This window comes from Cebidichthys violaceus, unplaced genomic scaffold, assembly GCF_023349555.1.
Source record: "Cebidichthys violaceus isolate CVI_PGR_0920_01 unplaced genomic scaffold, fCebVio1.0.p SCAF_9, whole genome shotgun sequence".
Taxonomy (NCBI): Eukaryota; Metazoa; Chordata; class Actinopteri; order Perciformes; family Stichaeidae; genus Cebidichthys; species Cebidichthys violaceus.
In genome coordinates, this window is record NW_027176975.1 from 8769835 (window position 1) to 8791436 (window position 21602).

General features: G+C 39.4%; 4 protein-coding genes across 6 annotated transcripts; 2 read left to right on the forward strand and 2 right to left on the reverse strand.

Annotated features, from left to right (window-relative positions):
- Window positions 1–1003: 1003 nt before the first annotated feature.
- On the reverse strand, window positions 1004–4892 carry LOC137867003 (betaine--homocysteine S-methyltransferase 1-like). The gene is made up of 8 exons (XM_068703373.1): window positions 4754–4892; window positions 3835–3967; window positions 3344–3456; window positions 3056–3247; window positions 2453–2600; window positions 2181–2363; window positions 1743–1971; window positions 1004–1549 (listed from the first exon to the last, which is right to left on the reverse strand). Exons 1-8 carry the CDS (start codon window positions 4769–4771, stop codon window positions 1465–1467), a joined length of 1101 nt encoding a protein of 366 aa, XP_068559474.1. The 5' UTR covers window positions 4772–4892; the 3' UTR covers window positions 1004–1464.
- A 307-nt stretch (window positions 4893–5199) lies between these two features.
- On the reverse strand, window positions 5200–9059 carry LOC137866973 (betaine--homocysteine S-methyltransferase 1-like). Its single transcript, XM_068703305.1, has 8 exons — window positions 8998–9059; window positions 8365–8497; window positions 8147–8259; window positions 7836–8027; window positions 7612–7759; window positions 7326–7508; window positions 5870–6098; window positions 5200–5656 (listed from the first exon to the last, which is right to left on the reverse strand). The coding sequence occupies exons 1-8, from the start codon at window positions 9016–9018 to the stop codon at window positions 5539–5541; spliced, it is 1137 nt and encodes a 378-aa protein (XP_068559406.1). The 5' UTR covers window positions 9019–9059; the 3' UTR covers window positions 5200–5538.
- A 509-nt stretch (window positions 9060–9568) lies between these two features.
- On the forward strand, window positions 9569–12623 carry cenph (centromere protein H). 3 transcript variants are annotated; one of them, XM_068703636.1, is made up of 10 exons: window positions 9569–9911; window positions 10472–10690; window positions 10829–10884; window positions 10972–11017; window positions 11133–11201; window positions 11312–11368; window positions 11459–11522; window positions 11961–12012; window positions 12171–12331; window positions 12457–12623. In XM_068703636.1, the coding sequence occupies exons 2-10, from the start codon at window positions 10524–10526 to the stop codon at window positions 12547–12549; spliced, it is 765 nt and encodes a 254-aa protein (XP_068559737.1). In that variant the 5' UTR covers window positions 9569–9911; window positions 10472–10523; the 3' UTR covers window positions 12550–12623. The 3 variants fall into 3 exon arrangements, with proteins under 3 accessions (XP_068559737.1, XP_068559738.1, XP_068559736.1); XM_068703637.1 differs by having other exon boundaries at window positions 10550–10690; XM_068703635.1 differs by lacking the exon at window positions 9569–9911 and adding an exon at window positions 9938–10130 and having other exon boundaries at window positions 10550–10690.
- Window positions 12624–12744: 121 nt separating this feature from the next.
- On the forward strand, window positions 12745–16155 carry dimt1l (DIM1 dimethyladenosine transferase 1-like (S. cerevisiae)). The gene is made up of 12 exons (XM_068703306.1): window positions 12745–12882; window positions 13572–13645; window positions 13787–13873; window positions 14201–14262; window positions 14352–14445; window positions 14533–14582; window positions 14682–14805; window positions 14928–15020; window positions 15119–15183; window positions 15285–15348; window positions 15466–15572; window positions 15686–16155. The coding sequence occupies exons 1-12, from the start codon at window positions 12825–12827 to the stop codon at window positions 15726–15728; spliced, it is 921 nt and encodes a 306-aa protein (XP_068559407.1). The 5' UTR covers window positions 12745–12824; the 3' UTR covers window positions 15729–16155.
- The last annotated feature ends 5447 nt before the right edge of the window (window positions 16156–21602 follow it).

A 21602-nucleotide genomic window follows, 5' to 3' on the forward strand; every position in this document is an offset into this window, starting at 1 on the left:
GTGATGGACAGGTCCCGGTGCGGGCAACCCTTCCCCGGGAAGAACAGTAGCTTGGTTTTGTCTAGGTTGAGCTTGAGGTGGTGTGTCGTCATCCACTTCGAGATGTCAGCCAAACACTCAGCGATGCGCGTCTCCACTTGGGTGTCACCGGGGGGAAATGACAAGACCAGCTGGGTGTCATCGGTATAACAATGGTAGGAGTAGTCATGCGAGCGAATAACAGAACCCAGAGATGTTGTGTAGAGCGAGAAGAGAAGGGGGCCCAGGACTGAACCTTGCGGAACCCCCGTAGTCAGCATGCGTGGTTCCGACACGGCCCCCCTCCAGGTCACCTGGTAGGATCGACCCGTCAGGTAGGATGCAAACAGGGAGAGTGCAGAGCCTGAGACGCCCATCCCCTCAAGGGTGGAGAGGAGGATTTGATGGTTCACAGTGTCTAATTCATAATTAGACTACACGTTTTTTCTATTTAGCATATAATTCATCTCATTTGGCAACTTTTAAAAGCCAAATGAAGAGCATATGACTCCACATCTTGAAAGTTAAAGTGACTTTGATATGGTCTTGGTTTTATGGTGTATTAGAGCCCTAGACTTTGAATCCAGCATTCCAAGTTTAAATCTCGATTAAACCTCAAGCTTTTGAGGCTGTGTGGCTTACACATGTTAGTACCTAACCATAAATTCACTATTTAAATCCATTTTGAGTATGAATACTCCGCAACAAATGTAGAATAATTGAAATACATCAGTAAAGCTTCCTACGTACTGTATATGTATTTGAATAAAACAGTACAAGTACCAGTGAATGAATAACCTAGAAGGGCAATATGCTTCAAAAATGTAATGGGTTCTTCCTTGGGCCATGCTCCATCCTTCCACCAGGTGTCAAACAGACAAACAAGTTCACAAACTCAACCCAAAGGACAACCACGACCTTTGGACTGAATTCAGCTATCCAAATTATTCTAATCTCGGTGAACTTGAGGGTAAGGACGCAGTGGTAAATGAACAATTTTTATTAGTACGATGGCTGAATCAGGGTAACGGTCAGGCAAGTGTGTCATAACATGACTTGATTCAGTGTTATATAAGTTACAGGCTGGTAATGAGTATTGTATGAAATGAGCCACATGTGAGGCACAGAGTGAGAGAGAAGAGACTCCGTCCTGTAAAACAAATCAACATTGTTAGAAATATTACAGATCTTTTTTTTTAATTAACATGAAAAATCTAGCAGCACATTTCAGCAGTCCATCAACAAATATGATAAGCTTGTGAGGATGTTTTACAAATATTAAATGCAATGATTGGTAAAAATACAAGCTTTGTTTTTATGTAAAATGTATTAATTTCAGTGATAGTTCACAGTTTTTTTTATCTAGCCAGTCATAAGGAATACAGCATAGTCCTATTTTTTACTATACAGAATATTGACTTGTGGTAAAATATATTTTATTCCTTATTATTCATCAGCTGGTGTGGCCATGGAAGGGCATTTGGGACGTCCAGAAGCAGGTAAAAGCTTTTCCCAGTATTCCCGACGAGACCTAAGACAAATTTTGGGAGATCAGTTGTGAATCAACAGTTGTGCAGAACAGAAACAAACACTTTCCCCAGTTATCCTGTTCTCTGTTATATAATTGTTTGTGTAAATGTCACCTCTTACTACTGGTTGTTGTCTTTTGTAAAAACAAATCCCAATCTAACTAAAAAAGCAGCAACTGTTGTGTTCAGTCTTACCTGGCTCTGACCCAGGGTTTAGTGTGCATCTCCAGGGCAGCTCCCCAGAGTCCGTGCTTGTCTGAAGCTGGTGGAAGGAATCCTGTCTCTGCAGCCATCTCTTCTGCAATAGCTCTGATATGGTAGGGCTCAAATCCACAGCAGCCACCAATGTAGCGAATTCCAGCATTGTAAGCCTCTCTGGCGTATTGATGGATGTCCCAGCGGGTCATTGCTCTGGTCTCCAATGCTGAGAGGAGAATAAAATATGAGCTTTTTTTAAAATATTGATTCTTTCTTCAAACTGCATATATAGGGTGGCAGCAAAACAGCTCTACACTTATACAGCTTGCATGTTTATACTTACAATAAATATACAATAGGAAATTTGCTTTCTGATCAACAATAACAATTTTCCCACTTATATCTCTTTTTCCCTACACAAAAGAAAATGCTGACCGAAGGGGAACTCAGGTAGGGAGACATATCCAGTGTGGTTGCACTCAGGTGTGTGAAAGCCCAGTGGCTGGATCATGAGATGAGCTTTGAGACCAGCTTTCTCTAATCCTGCTTTCATCAACTTCACGGTACGAATGCATGTTAGAGGATCCAAGTGACAATTTATTCCAACAATGTCAGCTCCTGCACATGAACAAATAAAACATATTTAAATTGTGGAGCTGAAACACAAAGTCAGACTTGAAGTAGCACATCCCAGAGGGCCAGTTTACCAGCTTTGACCAGTCTGACAGCACACTCTCCAGGTGGGACTCCTTGCATGTCTCCTTGAGGGGAGATGCACAGCGTTGCACCCACTGGTTTACCGCCGGTCTTCAGCACCTCCACTGCCCACACTGCCTCTTCCACATGCTCAAAGTACTTCAGAGAAATGCAATCAATAAAGCTTGGCTTAAAAAAAGAAGCAGTAAAAAATAAAACCACTGAAAATTTAATTTATCAATTAATTGATTTGTTTTACCATAGTATGCTAAGAACAAAACCACCCTCACTATTGACTTTGGTTTAGGGTCTAGTCTCTACCAACCCATGGGAAAGATATATCTGCTTCTTTAGCTACATACATGCTCGACCTTCTTTACCAGCTAGTTGCTGACTTTTTTGTCACTGATGACTTGGCAGGTAGCACATGGGTTTATCAGAGGTATCAGAACAGATTATACATAGAGTTGCCCAGCCATTGTTTCGTGATCATTATTATTACAATCATTTGATTAATTGTTGAGATCAAAAATACTTTCAGCACATTACAATCGATTGTACACAGTTATTCCCCTTGTAAATAACTATACAATTATTCCTCTTGCTAGTCATACCTCTGCCATAAAGAAATCAATGTCCTTCTTGAGGAAATCGTCAATCTGTTTCTTAAAGATGGCCTTGACTTCAGTCTCATTGTGGCTCTTCACATAACAGGGAGTCTGAGACACACCCCCAGCAACCAATGCATCACCTTCATTGGCTACCTCCCTGGCCAGGTCACAAGCTGCCTCATTGATCTGAGCCCCCTGGATCAGACAAGAGCAGAGTGGACCAACAGACTGATATTTGGGTAATGTAAACAGAACAATGTTGTTGTTTGATTAGAAAGGTTTTGTACTGACGGTAATGTTGGTGACATTGCCACTGATCTCCAGTTTATCCTCACTGCAGTAGAAGGTGAATGTCTGAAGCACATTGGCTCCTGCTCTCAGGAACTCCCTGTGCAGCTGGCGCACTGACAGACAGACAGAGAGAGACAGAGGAGTGGCTTCTGTGCAAAAACTCAAAGAGATTCTGCACAAATTCTGATTTTACCTCTTGTAGAGAGGCTGCTGTCAAAACAAGTTATTGTTTTAGTTTATATTGGGATTACAGGGTGCATATTCCTAAAAGAAGGTTAAGTCAAATTACCATGAACTAACTGACCAACCGGAAGCTTGGGGCCTAACCTATTACTGCAAGAACACCGATTGGTCTCTGTGTAGACACAATGTAGGTGACAAGTCTGTTGTGTAATGTTTAATGGAAACTTGGAGGTGACAGATTAAACATTCAGAGTGCAAGTGGGGCCGATTGTTGCCCCTGGGTTCATCCAGCCATGAGCGGTTTATACCTGCTTCAGGATGTTCAACAGCTGCCTCAGGGGTCCAGTGTCCAGCCTTCACATAGCCACGTCGCTCTAGCTGCATCACATAACCTCCATCACCTACAACCACCTCACCAGCATTTAGTCGCTCCAAGATACCCTGAATGCACACACACACACACACACACACACACACACACACACACACACACACACACACACACACACACACACACACATAGTTACTGTACACATGAAAAGCATGCATGCGCAAACCTATAAAAATATCTGCCCAGGGCTAAAACTGAAATGCTGAGCTCACTTGAGCGACAAGTAACTCAGGTTAGACTTGCCTCAACAGGCTTTCCGTAAGGAGTTCTGCTCATTTTAAATAAAATAGGTTGCCAGATCTTTTGGAAATGGTTTGAGTCTCTCTTTGTTGGCAAATTTGGTTAAAATACTAAAAATAATTATTTTAGACATTCAGATGTACAATGTATACTGATTTATAGGCCAACTAATAAACTAAATAATTCCTTACTGCATACAAGCCCTTGAAATGATATTCAGAGTGTGAATAGGTAATACGTTACAGTATGCTCCGCCTATCTCCCTTCCTAAAAATGTCCAGGCATTTATTCATAGCAACCCAATTTCTAAAAATATCTGAATAGAAGCCGAATGACAAAACTGTATAAACAGTGTGATAAACATCTGTGCATAAAAAAAACCCACTTTATGTTAATATGTTGCATTAAATCGCTCTTTGGACTAACGGTTACAATTTGCTACGGTCATTTGGACAATTACGTCCATGTTCACAACCTACAGGAATAGACCTACCTACCTGGGTCTGTAAAACCCCGGTGTCAGTGAAGTTTACATAATATTGGATAAATTACCCGTCTGTAAAATCGCGAGATAACTTTTCGTTTCGTTCACTCACCCTCCTCTTGCTCTCCATTGTAGACAATATTCGGGTCCGACAAGCTTACAAAACTTTAAAAGCAACTGAGATCAAAGCTCCCAACTGCTAGAAACAACAGTGACTGACACGAGTGGGCTCAGAGCGCTCTGTACACCTGGTCCCACAGCGAAAAGGGGAGTGGAGGCAGTACATCTACTCAGGAAGTTAAAGAGACGTTGAAACTGACCAAGATATGTATAATTTGTCAGACACTTAATTAAATCAGGATACATGCATAAAGAATATGTTAATCAATGAAAAGTAGTTTCTCTCAAAGGAGAGGTTACTGTTGCATATAAATGGCAGGAATCCATAAAAATAATATAAAAAAACAGTGAATAAAACTAAGAGATAATAGACAATTGCTTAAACTTTTATTTATATGAAAGGCTTTTTCTCAAAAAAGGATTGTTAGAAAAACAAGACAAATTTATTTTTGTTTTTATTTTGAGGAAATATTTCACAGCAGATTAAAACAATCAATCAACAACTATGATAACTCTATGGAGTTTTTTTTACAACTAATATCCTTATTAACCAGTAAAAAAGTAAAATCTATCAGGTTATGGGATAGTGTGTACAGCTACAGAAAAAAGAAAGTTGATTCACTAATGACTGAGCCCAAGTTATGAAAGGTGGCTATTGAGTTTTGAATCAGTACAAAGCTAATCAAATCTCTGTGTAAACAAATGGCTGTTAGATCAGATCCTTTATTCTTGATATAAAAAGTGGATCATCTGATCAGATATCGAGAATATAAGAGATTATGTTGGTTTGTTAGATTCCAGCTGTTTTTCATAATCATCAGCTGCTGTGGCCATGGAAGGGCATTTGGGACGTCCAGAAGCAGGCAGAAGGTTTTCCCAGTACTCTCGACGAGCCCTAAAACAAACATTGGTAGATTAGTTGGTTGTAAACCAGCACTTGTGCAAATCCAGAACATGCAATTTATTTTTCCCTTGTTTTTTCGCCTCCTTTGTAACAACTGTCACTATGCCATCGCGTGTACAATACATAATACTGTTTTCAGTCTTTTGTTAAAAAAATAGCTTTATGCAGATAATTTGAATGTAGCAGCTGTGATTCTGTTCTTACCTGGCTCTGACCCAGGGTTTAGTGTGCATCTCCAGGGCAGCTCCCCAGAGTCCGTGCTTGTCTGAAGCTGGTGGGAGGAATCCTGTCTCTGCAGTCACCTCTTCTGCAATAGCTCTGATATGGTAGGGCTCAAATCCACAGCAGCCACCAATGTAGCGAATTCCAGCATTGTAAGCCTCTCTGGCGTATTGATGGATGTCCCAGCGGGTCATTGCTCTGGTCTCCAATGCTGAGAGGAGAATAAAATATTTAAATCTGAGCCTTTTTTTATATTGATGCTCTCATCAAACTGCTATGGGGAGTTAAAAAAAAGTACCAACACATGAGCTCTACACTTATACAGCTTATAGCTAAAAATACAAAAATACAGTTTATAAAATACCCGTTAAGTGCTCAAAGGATGTGCTGCTCAGCTGTGCAGTGTCTTTTAAGCACATCTTCAACCTGAGCCTTAGTCTTATGGTCATCCCTGTCCTGTGGAAGACATCATACATGGGTCCTGTCTCCAGGAAAAAGCAACCAAACACCCTCAGTGACTACAGACCAGTGGCTTTGACTTCACATGTCATGAAGTCACTGGAGAGGCTGGTCCTGAAGCGCCACCATTCTTTACTGGAGCCATCTCTGGACCCTCTGCAGTTCGCCTACCAGCCCCACATTGGAGTGGAAGACACCATCATCTTTCTGCTGCACAGAGCTTATACTCACATGGAAGAGGCAGGCAACACTGTGAGAGTCCTGTTCATTGATCTATCCAGTGCTTTAAACACCGTAAGACCAGCCCTGCTCAGGACTAAGCTGGACATAAATGTGGCGACTCCATGAGTGGCCTGGATCAGCAACTACCTTACAGGTCGGCCAAGGTTTGTGAGGCTGTGGAGCAATGTTTCTGACAAAATAGTGAGCAGTACGGGGCCCCTCAGGAAACAGTGCTGGTTCTGTCCTGGGAGTGGAATTGGAGTCTGTGGTGGAGGTGTCAGAGAGGATGCTGAGGGAAGTACTCAGTATTCTGGACAATGCTTTTCATCCCCTGAATGCTAGACTGAAGTAATTTCAGAGCACCTTAAGCCGCAGACTGAGATCACCGAGGTGCACCACAGAATGCCACGGGAAGTCTTTAATTAAAGTTAATCTAAATCGTCATTGTTTACATTAAGTCAAGTGAAAAACATAATCATTAAATCTATCTAAGACCAACAAACGTAAAACTAATGTTCACTTTACTAATGACCACTTTGAGTAATTTGTAATCACATTACAATGCATTATAACAGTGATTGTGATGTAATACAAAAAATATAATGAATTACAACTATGATCCATGCAAAATAAATGTCAGTAGGTGACCAATATGAACATTAATCAGTGGTCATAACTATATGGATAATGTAGTTATCGATACTATGACATAATGTCTTTTCTTTATTCTGCACAAATGTATTATTCAAATACTGACCGAAGGGGTACTCAGGTAGGCTGGTGTATCCACCGAAGTTGCACTCCGGTGTGTGAAAGCCCAGTGGCTGGATCATGAGATGAGCTTTGAGACCCGCGTTCTCTAATCCTGCTTTCATCAACTTCACGGTACGAACACACGTCAGAGGATCCAAATGGCAATTTATTCCAACAATGTCAGCTCCTGCACATGAACACTTACACAAAAAACATATTCAGATAGTACACCAAAAACATGATTTCATTATTGCCAACTTGAAGTAGCACATCCCAGAGGGCCAGTTTACCGGCTTTGACCAGTCTGACAGCACACTCTCCAGGTGGGACTCCTTGCATGTCTCCTTGAGGGGAGATGCACAGCGTTGCACCCACTGGTTTACCGCCGGTCTTCAGCACCTCCACTGCCCACACTGCCTCTTCCACATGATCAACAAACTGCAGGAGTGATAAACACTGATCTTAAGCACATTACCAACTGTCGTACAGTTATTCCTCTTAGTGCGGCTCATACCTCCACTATAAAGAAATCAATGTCCTTCTTGAGGAAATCGTCCATCTGTTTCTTAAAGATGGCCTTGACTTCAGTCTCACTGTGGCTCTTCACATAACAGGGAGTCTTGGACACACACCCAGCGACCAATGCATCACCTTCATTGGCTACCTCCCTGGCCAGGTCACAAGCTGCCTCATTGATCTGAGCCCCCTGGATCAGACAAGAGCAGAGTGGACCAACAGACTGATGTGAGAATAATTAGGTACAGGGCAAACAGGATAAAGTTGTTAGATTAGATTCTGTCTGATAGTTGTTTTCTTCCCACTGACAGTAATGTTGGTGACATTGCCGCTGATCTCCAGTTTATCCTCACTGCAGTAGAAGGTGAATGTCTGAAGCACATTGGCTCCTGCTCTCAGGAACTCCCTGTGCAGCTGCCGCACTGACAGACAGACATAGAAAAAGGGGCTTTTATGGAAAAAACTGTATGCAAATAAACGCGAGTCCACTCATGTCATGTCAATAAATGTGTATAAATGCAGCCTACCTGCTTCAGGATGTTCAACAGCTGCCTCAGGGGTCCAGTGTCCAGCCTTCACATAGCCACGTCGCTCTAGCTGCAACACATAACCTCCATCACCTACAACCACCTCACCAGCATTCAGTCGCTCCAAGATACCCTGAATGCACACACACACACACACACACACACACACACACACACACACACACACACACACACACAGATGTTATACACTGTGATCAAGTGATCAATAACTCGGTTATGACATACCTCTGGGTCATGCCAGGTGCACTTTGCCCAATTGAAATTAGTTTTTGTTTCCTGGTTTTACTCCAATCAGTTTAGCCTTAATCAAATATAAGTCTGACACATATTCATAGCTAACAAAGCCCATCTTCGCGAGTCTATTATTAAACACTGTGCACGAGGCTATCCTTATTTATGTTTAAATAACAGGTCTAGTAGATTGGAAAAGAACACACACACACACACATTCAGAACTGGCATGTCAGACTTCCTTGTTAACTTGGAGGCAGTCAACGACGTATGGATTGATTAATTAACTGCTCTAAGGATTCTAAGCATTCTAAAACACGTAGGTGACAACGTTAATAATGCATACGTCAGACAGGTCTGGGCCAAAACTGCGACTCACACCCTTTTCTTCTGGCTCTCCATCGTCGACAAAGTCTCGGTACAGTCTTCAGTGACACGGTGGCGCGGACTGATATAAATGGTCTCTGGTCTCGCTCACTGAATATCTCGCGAGACTGAGGAAGCCATGTTAAACCCGTTAACCCAGCGCTGCAGAGAGCTGCTGCAGCAACGAGCAGCATTCACGCCACTGCGGATCGTATAAAATTATTATTATTATTTATTCCCATATTCATATTATTATATTAGTAGTATTAATAGTTATAAACGTATGAATACTTTTCAATCACTGAGCATGTCATACATATGTTTTAATCCATTCAGAATACCATATCCAGTTTGTAAAGATCAAAATGTGTAATATTTAACAGAAGGTTTGGCCATTGCTCTGTATAATAAATAACTAGTTAATCTACCTTTGGACTTTGTTAATCTTAAATAGTTTAACTTTATCTCGTTATACACGTAGGTTAAGTAATAATTATCTAATTAAATCCTCCATTTTATTTTTCCACATCAACAAACATCTCGCCTCCAAGAGGCGCTGCTATAATATACTGGGACTGAAATCTGACGTCACTTCCTGGCGGGATCTCGATCTGAAATCGGATGTAAACAAAACCAGTGAACGAGTTGCGTTAACTGTGATACGATTGATAAGTGTGACGTTAGTGTCTTTTGGTCAACAATGCTTCGTATGTGACAGCTGCTTAAACCATTTGTGAAGTTATTGTTAAAGTTGTAATCCAACGTAACGTAATGTAACGGTAACGGTAACTAGCAAGTGTAACGTCAGAGAGGAGGAGGTACTCTCTGAATAACGTTAACGTTAGTCGGTAGGACTGGGAGAATAGCATTAGTACTGCTGTCTTAATTCAATTTAGATTTACTTACAACGTTAACCTCAATCAGATAAGGTAAGATATCTCAACCCTTCCCGTTCGTTAATACAGCGTAACGTCACAGCGTTAACACCCAGAACCCCTCAATATAACGTTAGTCCAAGTTACGTTGTCTATGAATGTGTTTACAAAGGGACGTTGACTTTGATACCTGCATTTGTAGTGTTACATGTTTGTTTACTCTGGATTATTGGAGGTGGACTGTGTATTAACTGAGGTAACACGTTTTACGAGGTAATTGTGTTGTTATTACTTGAGTATTTATTTTTTCTTTTATTTCATACTTACACTCCATCACGAGCAAATAATGTACGTTTTACTTAAGTGATACATGTTTGACAGTTATAGTTACCACCTACTTTGCAGGCTAGTATTTTTTTAATACATAAACTTAACTTATTTTAAATGCAGTGAGTCACTCACCGTTGCCCTTCTTATAAACTAGTTCATTAGTTTCTGACTGTTTACACTTTGTGTGGTTGTTTTTTCATTGTTTCAAACTTTGCTTTCATGTTGTTGCTTGGATATTATCTTATTACATAGCACAGCACATGAGTAGTAATTCATTCTTTCAGGTCAACAATACTAAAATGGTGAAGCTCCTTGGATCAACCCAGGTGATCTGAAATGTCTGAGCTGATTTGTCCCGACAGACACCGCCACTGTGTTGTGATGGACCCATCTGACGACGTGGGGAACCTCGACCACACAGTGGAGGCTGTGGCTCTGAATTATGGTTCTGCTCCTGACGGCTCCACCGGACAGAAAGATGCCCCGCCTGCTGACATGCTGAGGTTCTCTATCTATTATTGATGAATCACACCCTTACACAAGTGTTTAAACGCTCCATCCACTTAAACACCCGTGACAGCATGTTGTCATAAGACAATGATCAGAATCTTATTTTAAATTGTGCAAATGACTGTTTTCAGAATAAAACAACAGATGTCCAACCAGTGCTTTGAGATGGCAGTACAGCTACAAGCAGGTATATAACTATAATTTTTACATCATATTGAATTGTCAGTAAGTGCACAAATAATTAATTAAGCATTAATATTGTTTCCTGTTACAGGAAAAAGTAAGAGATCCTGCAGCACATCTGAAGCTGAGAGAGAATTGTGAGTATTCATAATTATTTTATTGATGTTGATTTAGAATTTTGACCAACTGTAAGTTTAGAGTCAATTTAAAGTTGTGTACTGTTAACTTATATATTTTTTATAAATGTTGCAGGTCAGATTATGTTAGTGAGCTGGAAAGAGTCAAGACAATTCATTTTAACAGCACATTGACACTGCACAGGTAAACCGATGACTTATCCTTTTTTATGAGTGATTTTTCCACAATAAAATGTATATAGAAGTATAATAACTAAACTTTGACCAATCATTGATTTAACGGGTGTCTTTCAGAATGCAGATGTGGCACGCTATTGGAGAAAAACTGAAACAGAATGATTCAGAGGCCGTGTAAGTCAATTCACAGCATATTGACACAACTGACAAACATATATTTTTGATTATTTTGATAATTGGGTCATACATTTATGTTTTTCTTAGTTCCCTGAAAGCTGTGAATGATCGCTGCATGGCTCTTTGTTCACAAATAAAACAACTTCAGCAAGTATGCAGCCTCATTATCCATTGTGTATATATATATATATATATATATATATATATATATTTGTCTGCAATTACATTACCATGTTTAAAACAATTGTAAATATTAAATAGTTTTATAACTGTGCTTTGACATCAGAAGAAGAAGTGTCACTCTGTTTATGCTGTTATGCCCCTCTTTATGACCTTATTATTTAAGACAATTTAGGATATATTCTGGGAGTAGAGCAATGGCCTTAAAGTTTTGATGCTAGACGGTCAACAGAATTTCCTGGGACAAGAAACTGAATAAGACAATACACTCAAGTAAACTCAACAGAGGCAAACTTACTTATCTTTATCATCTAAATAAAGATTGACCTCAATGTACGTTTTTATACATCAATAGTGTTCTGTGAAATTGAGATAATTAATTCTGATCCGGATTCCCTTTTGTTAACAGGAGTCAAGAGATTTTCAAGATGAAATCACAGAAATACAGAAGAAGAGGCTCGGTAGGTTATGTGGTTTATCACGGAAAAGTACAATTAGATGTTGATTTAGTTTTTCCACGGTCCAGTTTGCTGACATTTGTGTGTGTGTGTGTGTGTGTGTGTGTGTGTGTGTGTGTGTGTGTGTGTGTGTGTGTGTGTGTGTGTGTGTGTGTGTGTAGAGATGAAGCGCCTTACGCATGAGAAAATGAAAGAGATGGATGAGTTGATGTCTAAGACGGGGAACCCAGATACAGAGAAGTACAAAGCTGTGCTGGAGAAGGGCCAGGCCAACCTGGAGAAATACAAAAAGATGACTGTCATGACACAGAACGTCCTCAGGGTAAATAAAATGTACAGGAATTATATTAAAATGAAATAGAATGTCTGTCAGTACAATGTCTGGAAGTGGTTGGTGCCTACAGTGACATTTACAGGTAGTGTATTAATGTCAGTTTTTATCTTCAGGGCATCCTCCTGGCCTGTAAAGTCAACTGGCTCGATGATCCCAAACTACGAGACATTGCAATGACGCTGGAGGAAATTCCCATTTCTGACTAGAGAAGGAATCAATTTACTGTTTATGTGTCTGTATTATATTGTCAAATAAATCATCAATAAAACTGCTAAAACCAGTACTGTAATATGATCAATTAAAAAAAAGCTATGTAGATGACGTCAAGCTGCCACTAGAGGGCGAAACAGGAAGCAGGAGAGATTCTAAATCTACTGCACATCCTGTCAGTGAAGAAGAAAAACGGAAGACTGCACGTGTTTACTGCGGACAGACAAATTTGGATTTCTGAATCTTCAGCTGGAATAAAAATCAAGTCAAAATGCCTAAAGTCAGGGCGGAGAAGAAAAGCAGGCAGCACCAAGAGGTCAAAAACCAAGGTAGATGTCCACGAAGAAGAAGTTAGCGTTAGCATGATAGCAAACATCTCACTCAGCTCATTAAGAAAACGGGCTTTAGAGTTGGTCAACATGTCGCTGCCAACGTTACACACATCGAGCAGTTTTGTGTCAAAGACCAACACTAATCCTAACTGGTTGTCACGTCAATCTCCTGTGTTAACGTTAAACATGTATTTACGTCAGTTTAACGTTTATTCGTAAATTCTGTGAGACTAACGCCAAACTGAATAGAAAAAACATTTAACCAGGATCGACTCACCCTCACATGCACCATATTGTTTAAGGTTACTCCTGAATTGTTGAGTTTATGGTGGTTATTTCGGCATACATAGTGTCCACCAAATAATCAGTTAATGTCAAACATATTGCCAACCAAGTGCCGGGTTATGGGTATTAGTTTGATCCTGAATTGTAGATTAAATATCAGCTCTATATAGATACCAAACCATGTTTTTTTTTAAAATATTAATGCTATTAATTCACTTGAACAGTATTACCATGAAACAATATACAAAAACAACTGTTCTCGTTCCAGGATTCACTCTCTACACAGATGTTGACTCCTGGGACAAAACATTGAGAGACTTAGAGTTATTTTACCATGAACTGCTTTACTCGTTAACGTCACACAAACTCAGCTCAAAGTGCCACAATCCCATCTGTTGCAGGGATCATGTTCAACACTGGCATCGGTCAGCACATCCTGAAGAACCCATTGGTTGTCAATGGGATCATTGAGAAGGTATGCTGGACCAGTTCACTCTGATACTGAGATGTCAATGAACAGATCATCTGTGACACACCTGCAGGAGCATCCTGTCAGCAACTGTACTCAGATGACCATTATGTTGTTCCTAAACCATGGCTGTGGTTATGTTTTCAGGCTGCCCTGAGGCCGACAGACGTGGTCCTGGAGGTGGGACCCGGTACTGGTAACATGACGGTGAAGTTGTTAGAAAAAGCCAAGAAGGTGAGAGCTCATCTTAAACATGTGAACGTATCAAAGGTCATCAGATAATGTCTTAACAATCTCTTTTTTTCTCTAAAGCTGCAGTTTGCATGTTGCTTGATCAGTATTCACAATGTTCCCCTTAAATAATCTGCTTATTAGCTTTATATACAGTCAAATGTATTCAAATTCTTAGAAAGTTGAACGTGCTTCTAACTGACCTTTTCAACAATTTTGTCCAGCTGACATTTGTCATTCACCTCTTCTGTTGTGATCTGTGTTACAGCCGCAGTGATAAAATCGTTGGTTGTCACTGTTCAGTCGTAACAGAAATTGCTATTTCGGCAGGTGGTGGCTTGTGAGTTGGACTGCAGATTAGTGGCTGAACTTCAGAAAAGAGTACAGTGCACGTGAGTGGAGACAGTAGCACTCAAAATATCTGCAATTAAATACAAAGTGAATACACAATCTAATCAAAGGACCTTGTGTTTTCCAACAGACCCATGCAGACCAAACTTCAAATATTAGTTGGAGATGTACTAAAGGCAGATCTGCCTTTCTTTGACGTGTGTGTGGCTAATTTACCGTACCAGGTAAACACGTTTCCTCCACACGGCACACAGTTGGTTCAGTGTCGTTCAATACGTTTATCTCAAACTTGACTTTTCTTAATTTGGCAGATTTCTTCGCCGTTTGTCTTCAAGCTCCTGCTGCATCGACCTTTCTTCAGGTGAGAATAAACCGGGCGCTCGCTGAGAGTGTTAACTGTGTTCTTTGTACGTCCACGTTAGGTATTTATCAACTCTTTTGTGTTTTACTTTTTGCTCAGGTGTGCCGTGTTGATGTTCCAGAGAGAGTTTGCCATGCGACTTGTCGCCCCACCTGGAGACAAGCTGTACTGCCGACTGTCCATCAACACTCAACTACTGGCTCGTGTCGACCATCTCATGAAGGTCAGTGTGCATCTTATGTTTGTCTAAGGTTCTAACTCTCTAGAAAACAGAAACATCATGACAGTGATTTTCCAGCTGTTGCAGCCACTGTGTCTCAGTGTTGATGTTTTCCCCTCCATCAGGTGGGGAAGAATAATTTCAGGCCTCCTCCAAAAGTGGAGTCAAGTGTTGTCCGGATAGAACCGAAGAATCCTCCTCCTCCAGTTAACTTCCAGGTGAGGTTTGACTCTGTTAATAGTTGTTCAAATGCAAAAGTTAAAACAGGAGGTACGTTGTAGATATTTAACGCTGTGTTTTCTTTTCTCCTGAAAAGGAGTGGGATGGCCTGGTCAGAATAGCCTTTGTAAGGAAAAACAAAACCCTCAATGCAGCTTTCAAGTGAGTAGCTGCTTGCTGCACACACTGCCACACTAATCCAAGTCTGTTCTGTGTGGGGATGGAATAAAAACAGACGATCATGTTGGGTTTATAATTTCCAGGTCCACTGCAGTAGAACAGCTGCTGGAAAAGAACTACAGAATTCACTGCTCTGTAAACAATGTGGTGAGTCATACTGTAGTTCTTTTGGTCGTGTCAGACTCTCGAGTGCAGACTCTTTGAGACTTTTAAGATTGCTCCTCACCAAGTTTGAATCTGAAGACTTGTGCTCTATCTTGACAGGAAGTGCCAGCAGACTTCAGCATCACCAAGAAGATTGAGAGCGTTCTGGAGGAGGTTGAATTCAGTGTGAAGAGAGCCCGGTCCATGGACATCGATGACTTCATGGTGTAAGTTGAACATCTACTACTTATTTATTTTAAACCCTTTTTTCCAAATAATCTACTAAAATAAATATCTTTTTTTACCAGTTTTAATTGCGAGTGTTTTTTTTCATCCTCAGGCTGCTTCATGCATTCAACTCTGCAGGAATCCACTTCTCTTAAATGGCAGAGTGATGGAGAACAGTGCTGTGACTGGCATGTCCTGCATTTATGACAATCTGACGTTAGTGGTCAGATGAGTGGAAAGAAATGGATCATCTGACTGTTCTTTTTTCCTCTGGAGCTTTGTTGAAATAGTTGGAAGAAATGTACAAAGAATAATAGAAGAGACATTTAAAGAGCTCATATTGAGTGTGTATTTTACCCTGATGAGTATAGGTAAAGTGTCCCTGAGCGGCAGCTTTTGGCAGATGAAAGCTGTAAACGCCCTCTTGGTTGTGCGAGGGCCTGCCAGTGTGTCTGTGTTTGGCATTAATGGGGAATTATTCTAAGTTTAAAGCAATCTACAGTTAATATGTCTGATCTTGTGATAATGCTAGATTTTTTTGTGTGCAGTCTCCTTAAAAAATAAATTCAGATTGTACAGACATTTTTTTTCTGTGGAGCTCTTTTCTTGTTCTGTATGAACACCATCTGACTAAATGGTACTGTAAGGTTCAACTATTGGTTACTTGGCTGAGAAGTTAAAACATTTTATTAATGCCCATCACATTTACCCAAAGGAGATGTTCAAAGTATAAAAAAAACCCCAACAACTTTATTGACTTTTCACCAGTGTAAACGGACGCTCACTGGTGTTACAGTTGCCCCGCTGGACCGCGTTTAGGAACACATGGAGGCGCATGAGGCGTTGACTTACGACTGTTTGTAAACGCCAGTTAGCGTGGCGAAATAAAACTATATTAAAACATTGAACGGAGATGATTGATGACCCCATCGTTCGATAATGTGAACTATGTGCAACCTGTACTCTTGAAGTTTTGTTTTGAAAGTACTTACCGGAAATATTTGTAGTACGTTATTGACGCTAACTTGACTGTCGGAACACCGTATCTTTCACTACTGCTCTCTGGTGGCTACATTACGCAACTACAACTGTCTTTACAATCTTTATTTTGATAGTGCGTACCGGAAGTGTTTGCAGTCTGCTATTGATTCTGTTTTGACTCTCGGAACACTTGACAGTTAATTGCTTCCGTCCAGCGGCCACAACATGTAACTACAACGCTGTCCAACGTAGTCTTTTTAGCAAAAGTAGTCGCCCTTTCTGGCCTTGATGTTGGTAGAGTTAACGGTTGTCATGAGTGGACATCAGTACAAATACTCTTAAGTATTTTTTACAGTAGGTGGCGGTTTCCATAGAACTACGAATTAACTGAGTGTGACAATCAGTACTGTCTGTGTTAATGCCTGTGAAGTGTCCAGTTGTAGCTCATCCTTTTGACCGCTAGAGGACAGTGAACACACTTTGTCACTGGTGTCAAGTTAGGTTGACACGGCATACTGGTGCTTCCGGTGAAACCCACACAAATTAAAACTGATGTAGAATCTAAAGAAATATTAACAACAAATATTATAATATTAAAAACATGAAACCGGACGATAAAATGTTATCGAAGGGAGGAAGAAGATAGCGCACTAAGCACTTTGAAACCATTACTTGTTTCTAAACATATTGACATGACAGTGCACATAATGCCACGTATGTAACGTTAGCCTATTGTATGATGAATTAAAATACACATTTCTTAATTGTGCAGCTGTCCAGTTTCCCTTCAAGCTACTGCAGTAGCAACCTTTCAGGTAAGAAATAATTTTACAACTATGTTTAGTGTCACCGTTAGGCCCTTTCTCCCCTTGATTGACACTTGAGAAAACATTAAGGGGGTCTCTAAAATTGTTGGAGGAAAATTTAAAGTCTAATTATCTTTCTCCTATTTTGATATCGAAGAGATGGCCTGCACATGAGCCCCTGCCATATGTGGTTGACTGGTTGAACTTTCGTTGACACTTAAGACACTTAAGGAAGGGCAGATGATCGCAGTTAACAGGCCGTGGGGGATATATAAGTTTAGCTTCTGCCCTAGAGCTAAACGTCAGTCATGTTCTCCTTTGTCTCCAAGAGTGACCTTAATGTGAGAACAGAGTGTCTAAGATACAATGCGCTTCTCTTCCCTGTGTTGATGTAAAGCCTGTTTGTTATCTCATGTGAAGGGAGCCTGTTATGGACCATCTTGTGACTTGTGTGAACGTATGTTTACGACTATATAACCTAGTGGCTTGGAGTTGAAACTCTGAGCAGTCTTGACACATTGACTTGTATGTGTACAACCCTGTTTCCTTCTTGCAAGAATAAATGTCCTGTGATTATTACTTTTACATCGGCTTTGTGTGAATTTCTCTAACATAACTTGGTCCTTTCGAGCCGGATCTCAATATCTCCTTCTTATCTCCAGCTGTCGAACCTGAAAACCGCGCACGGGGGAGTTTAGGGCTCCTGCAAAGCCCTCCGCCCTATTCTCACACGAGAGTACTTGGCATTTGGAGGCCAGGATTCTGCTGTAGAGGAGACGGAGTGACGAGATCCTTTTTGTGAACCGAGCCGGTAGAAGAATCATTACAGGTAAAACCAAACTAGCATTCTTAAGACTTACAATCTTAAAAGAAGTAGTTTGAGCTATTGAATTGAATAATTGGATCTTTAAGATTTACTAAATTAAATCTAAAAAGCTAAATTGGGAGTGATGTACACCTATGATCACAAAGCTATCAAAAAGGGAGTAATGTACACCTGAGACTGACAATCTAAAAAGCTATCAATAGGTTTGATAAACACCGGAAATTCTGGGAATTTAAAAGTTTATTAGGTTTCGCAAACCTTGGTTTCTGGGAAGCCTAAAACCCAATTAGTGAACAAAAGAGATTTTATTTTGCAACTATCGGTAACTATTTGTACTCATAACAAAAAGAGCTCCATCTTCTTTTTAAATAAAAATAAAAATAACAAAACTAAAATAAAAAGATGGGTTAAAAAATGAGCAAAAGCGATAAAGATGAGACCCTAAAGGGTGAACCAAAATACATGAAGATGAAAAATGAGGAAAGCATTAAACACCTAAAAAGATGGAACAAAAAATATGGGTTTGATGAAAAATTGACAACCTCGGGATGTCAACTGTTGGTTGACAAGATACTCCTCGATTGCCAAAGGCTATTTCACACACTGATTGTATGACATTAAAAAAGTCCTAGCAATACATTTTTTTTTAAAATATCATAGCATAGTTTACCATCAATAAATACCATAAAAAGTCCTAATATAATATGCCATGAAAAACTCCATACAGCAGTCATAGTATTTATGTCATAAAAAGTCGTAGTTTTGTTTGCCTCATTGTCTAGTATGCCATAAAAAATATAAAAAAGTTATAGTATAGCCTGCCTTAAAAGGTCATATAAAAGGAAATATGACATTTCTTAATGTCATAAAAAGTTATAGTATAGCAGGCCATCAAAAAATATGAAATAGTTATAGCTTAGTATGCCATAAAAAATACCATAAAGTGATAGCATTGCTTGCCATAAAGATGTCACAGTATAATATGCCATACAATGTTATTAAAAGTCATAGTATATTATTCCATTAAAAATGTTCTGAAAGGTCATAGAATAATTTTGCATTAAAAAATATATGCTATGACAAAATACCATTACAAAAATGATAGGAAAGAATACCATAAGTATTGTCATAAAAAGTTATAGTATAGCAGGCCATGAAAAAATACCATAAAAACGTCATAGTTTAGTATGCCTTGAAAATGTTATGAAAGGTAATAGTAGTGTATACCAAAGAAATGTCATTAAAAAAACGTTTAAAAATGTCATAGTATAGTTTGCCATGAAAAAATATGATAAAAAGTAATAATATAATATGCCGAAAAAAGTTGGAATGTAAAAGTCATACTATAGTGGTGGAAAAAAAGAATATAGTTTATCATAAAAAAGTCATAAAAAGTCAATATTCAGTATGTCTTAAAAAAATTCAAAGTTTAGTATATCAAAAAAAGTAATAATATAGTACGTTGAAAATGTGTCATATAAGGTATAGTATGTCAAAAGTCTTAAGTAATACTTTAGTATATCGAAAACTAATAAAGTGAAAATATAGTATGTCGAAAAATAATAAAAGTTAAAATATAGCATGTCATGAAAAGTCATAGTAGAGTATAAGATAAGATAGACTTTATTGTCCCGAAGGAAATTTGTCTTGGAAACATACATACGGTGTCTGCTGTTAAAACAATACAAAATAACATATTGCATACATACATTACATGGACAGACTGCTACCCACCAGCCAACAAATACATGTCACACTGCCCATCATACAGCACACCTGTAGTGTATTGTTAAAATAATAAAAATAAATCAAACTCTGTATTGCAGGGCTTAGGCTCTGGCTGGCTTGCCATTTAGGGTTTGATGGACAGGGGGACAAAGGAGTTCTTGCACTTGGGGACTCTGAAGTGTCTGCCTGAGGGAAGAAGCTGGTATTCAGGGTGGAGGACATGGGTGGGGTCTGAAATAATCTTCTGGGCCTGTCTGATGATAGTTTCATCAAAGACAGCCTGGAGTGTGGGATGCTGTCTGACTCCCATGATTTTCATGGCGCTTTGTGTTAGCCGGGTGATCTGGGCTTTCAGCTGTACACTGAGGTTACCAAACCAGGCTGAGATGCCAAACCGCAGGATGCTCTCAACTATGGCGTTGTAGAAGAGGAGCAACACTTTGTGGTTGACACCAAAGACCCTCAGCCTACGAAGGAAGTGTAGCAGCTGTTGGACCCTCGTGCAGTCATTTTCTACCTGAACACTCCATGTCAGTTTGTTGTCAATGTGTATGCCCAGGTATCTGTAAGAGTCAACCTGTGCTATATTTTGGTCATGGATAACCACTGGTGAGTGGTCTCCAATGTATTTGGGGTCGAATACCATCTCCTCTGTTTTTTTGACGTTGAGGATGAGGAAGTGTTTGTCGCACCACTGGACAAAGTTCTGAATCTCGTGTTTGACACATCAGATACAGCTGAATACAGACATGAGACCCAGGATGGCTGTATCATCAGAAAACTTTATCATGCAATTGTTAGCAGTGCTGCATGTGCATTCATTAGTGTACAGGATGAACAGGACTGGTGAACTGATGCACCCCTGGGGGGCGCCAGTACTGATGGTCAAGGGTTCAGACAAGGTCCTGTTCACCCTGACCTGCTGAGTACGGTTGGTGAAGAATGAGTGGTACCACTTAATAGTGAAGGGGTTGACATTCATCAGCTGCAGTGTTTTCAGGAGAACATGAGGCTGTAGGGTGTTAAAGGCTGAACTAAAATCTACAAACAAAAGCCTAGCAGTATGTCGAAATAGGTAATAAAAAGTCAAAATATATTTTGTCTAAAAAAATCGAAATATGTCAAAATAAATCATACAAAGTCATAGTATAGTATCTAAAAAAAACAAAAGTTATAGTATAACATGTCGAAAGTCAAAAAAAATTCAAAAGATAGTATGTCGAACCAATGTTATAAAAAGTCATAGTTTAGTATGTCAAAAACAATTGTTTTGAATGTTGAACAAGTCATAAAAGTATGTTGAAAAAATGTCATACAGTCATACTATAGTATGTTGAAAACATTGTATTTCATGTTGAAAAAAGTCATAAAAGTATGTCGAAAAAAGTCAGTCATAGTATATTATGTTGAAAAAAGTCATAAAGTAATAGTTTTGTATGTTGAAAAGTCATAGGATATTCATTCATAAAAAGTCATAGTATAGTATGTCTAAAAATACATAGAAATGAATTATGTATGTAAAAAAAAAAGTCATAGTGTACTGTAGTATGTCAAAAAGCATAAAAAGGATTAGTATAGTATGTTAAAAAAAACTATAGGACAGTTTGTAATATAAAATAAAATATAAAAAGTACTTTTATAGTATGCCATAAAATGTCACATAGTATGCCACAACAAATACCATAAAA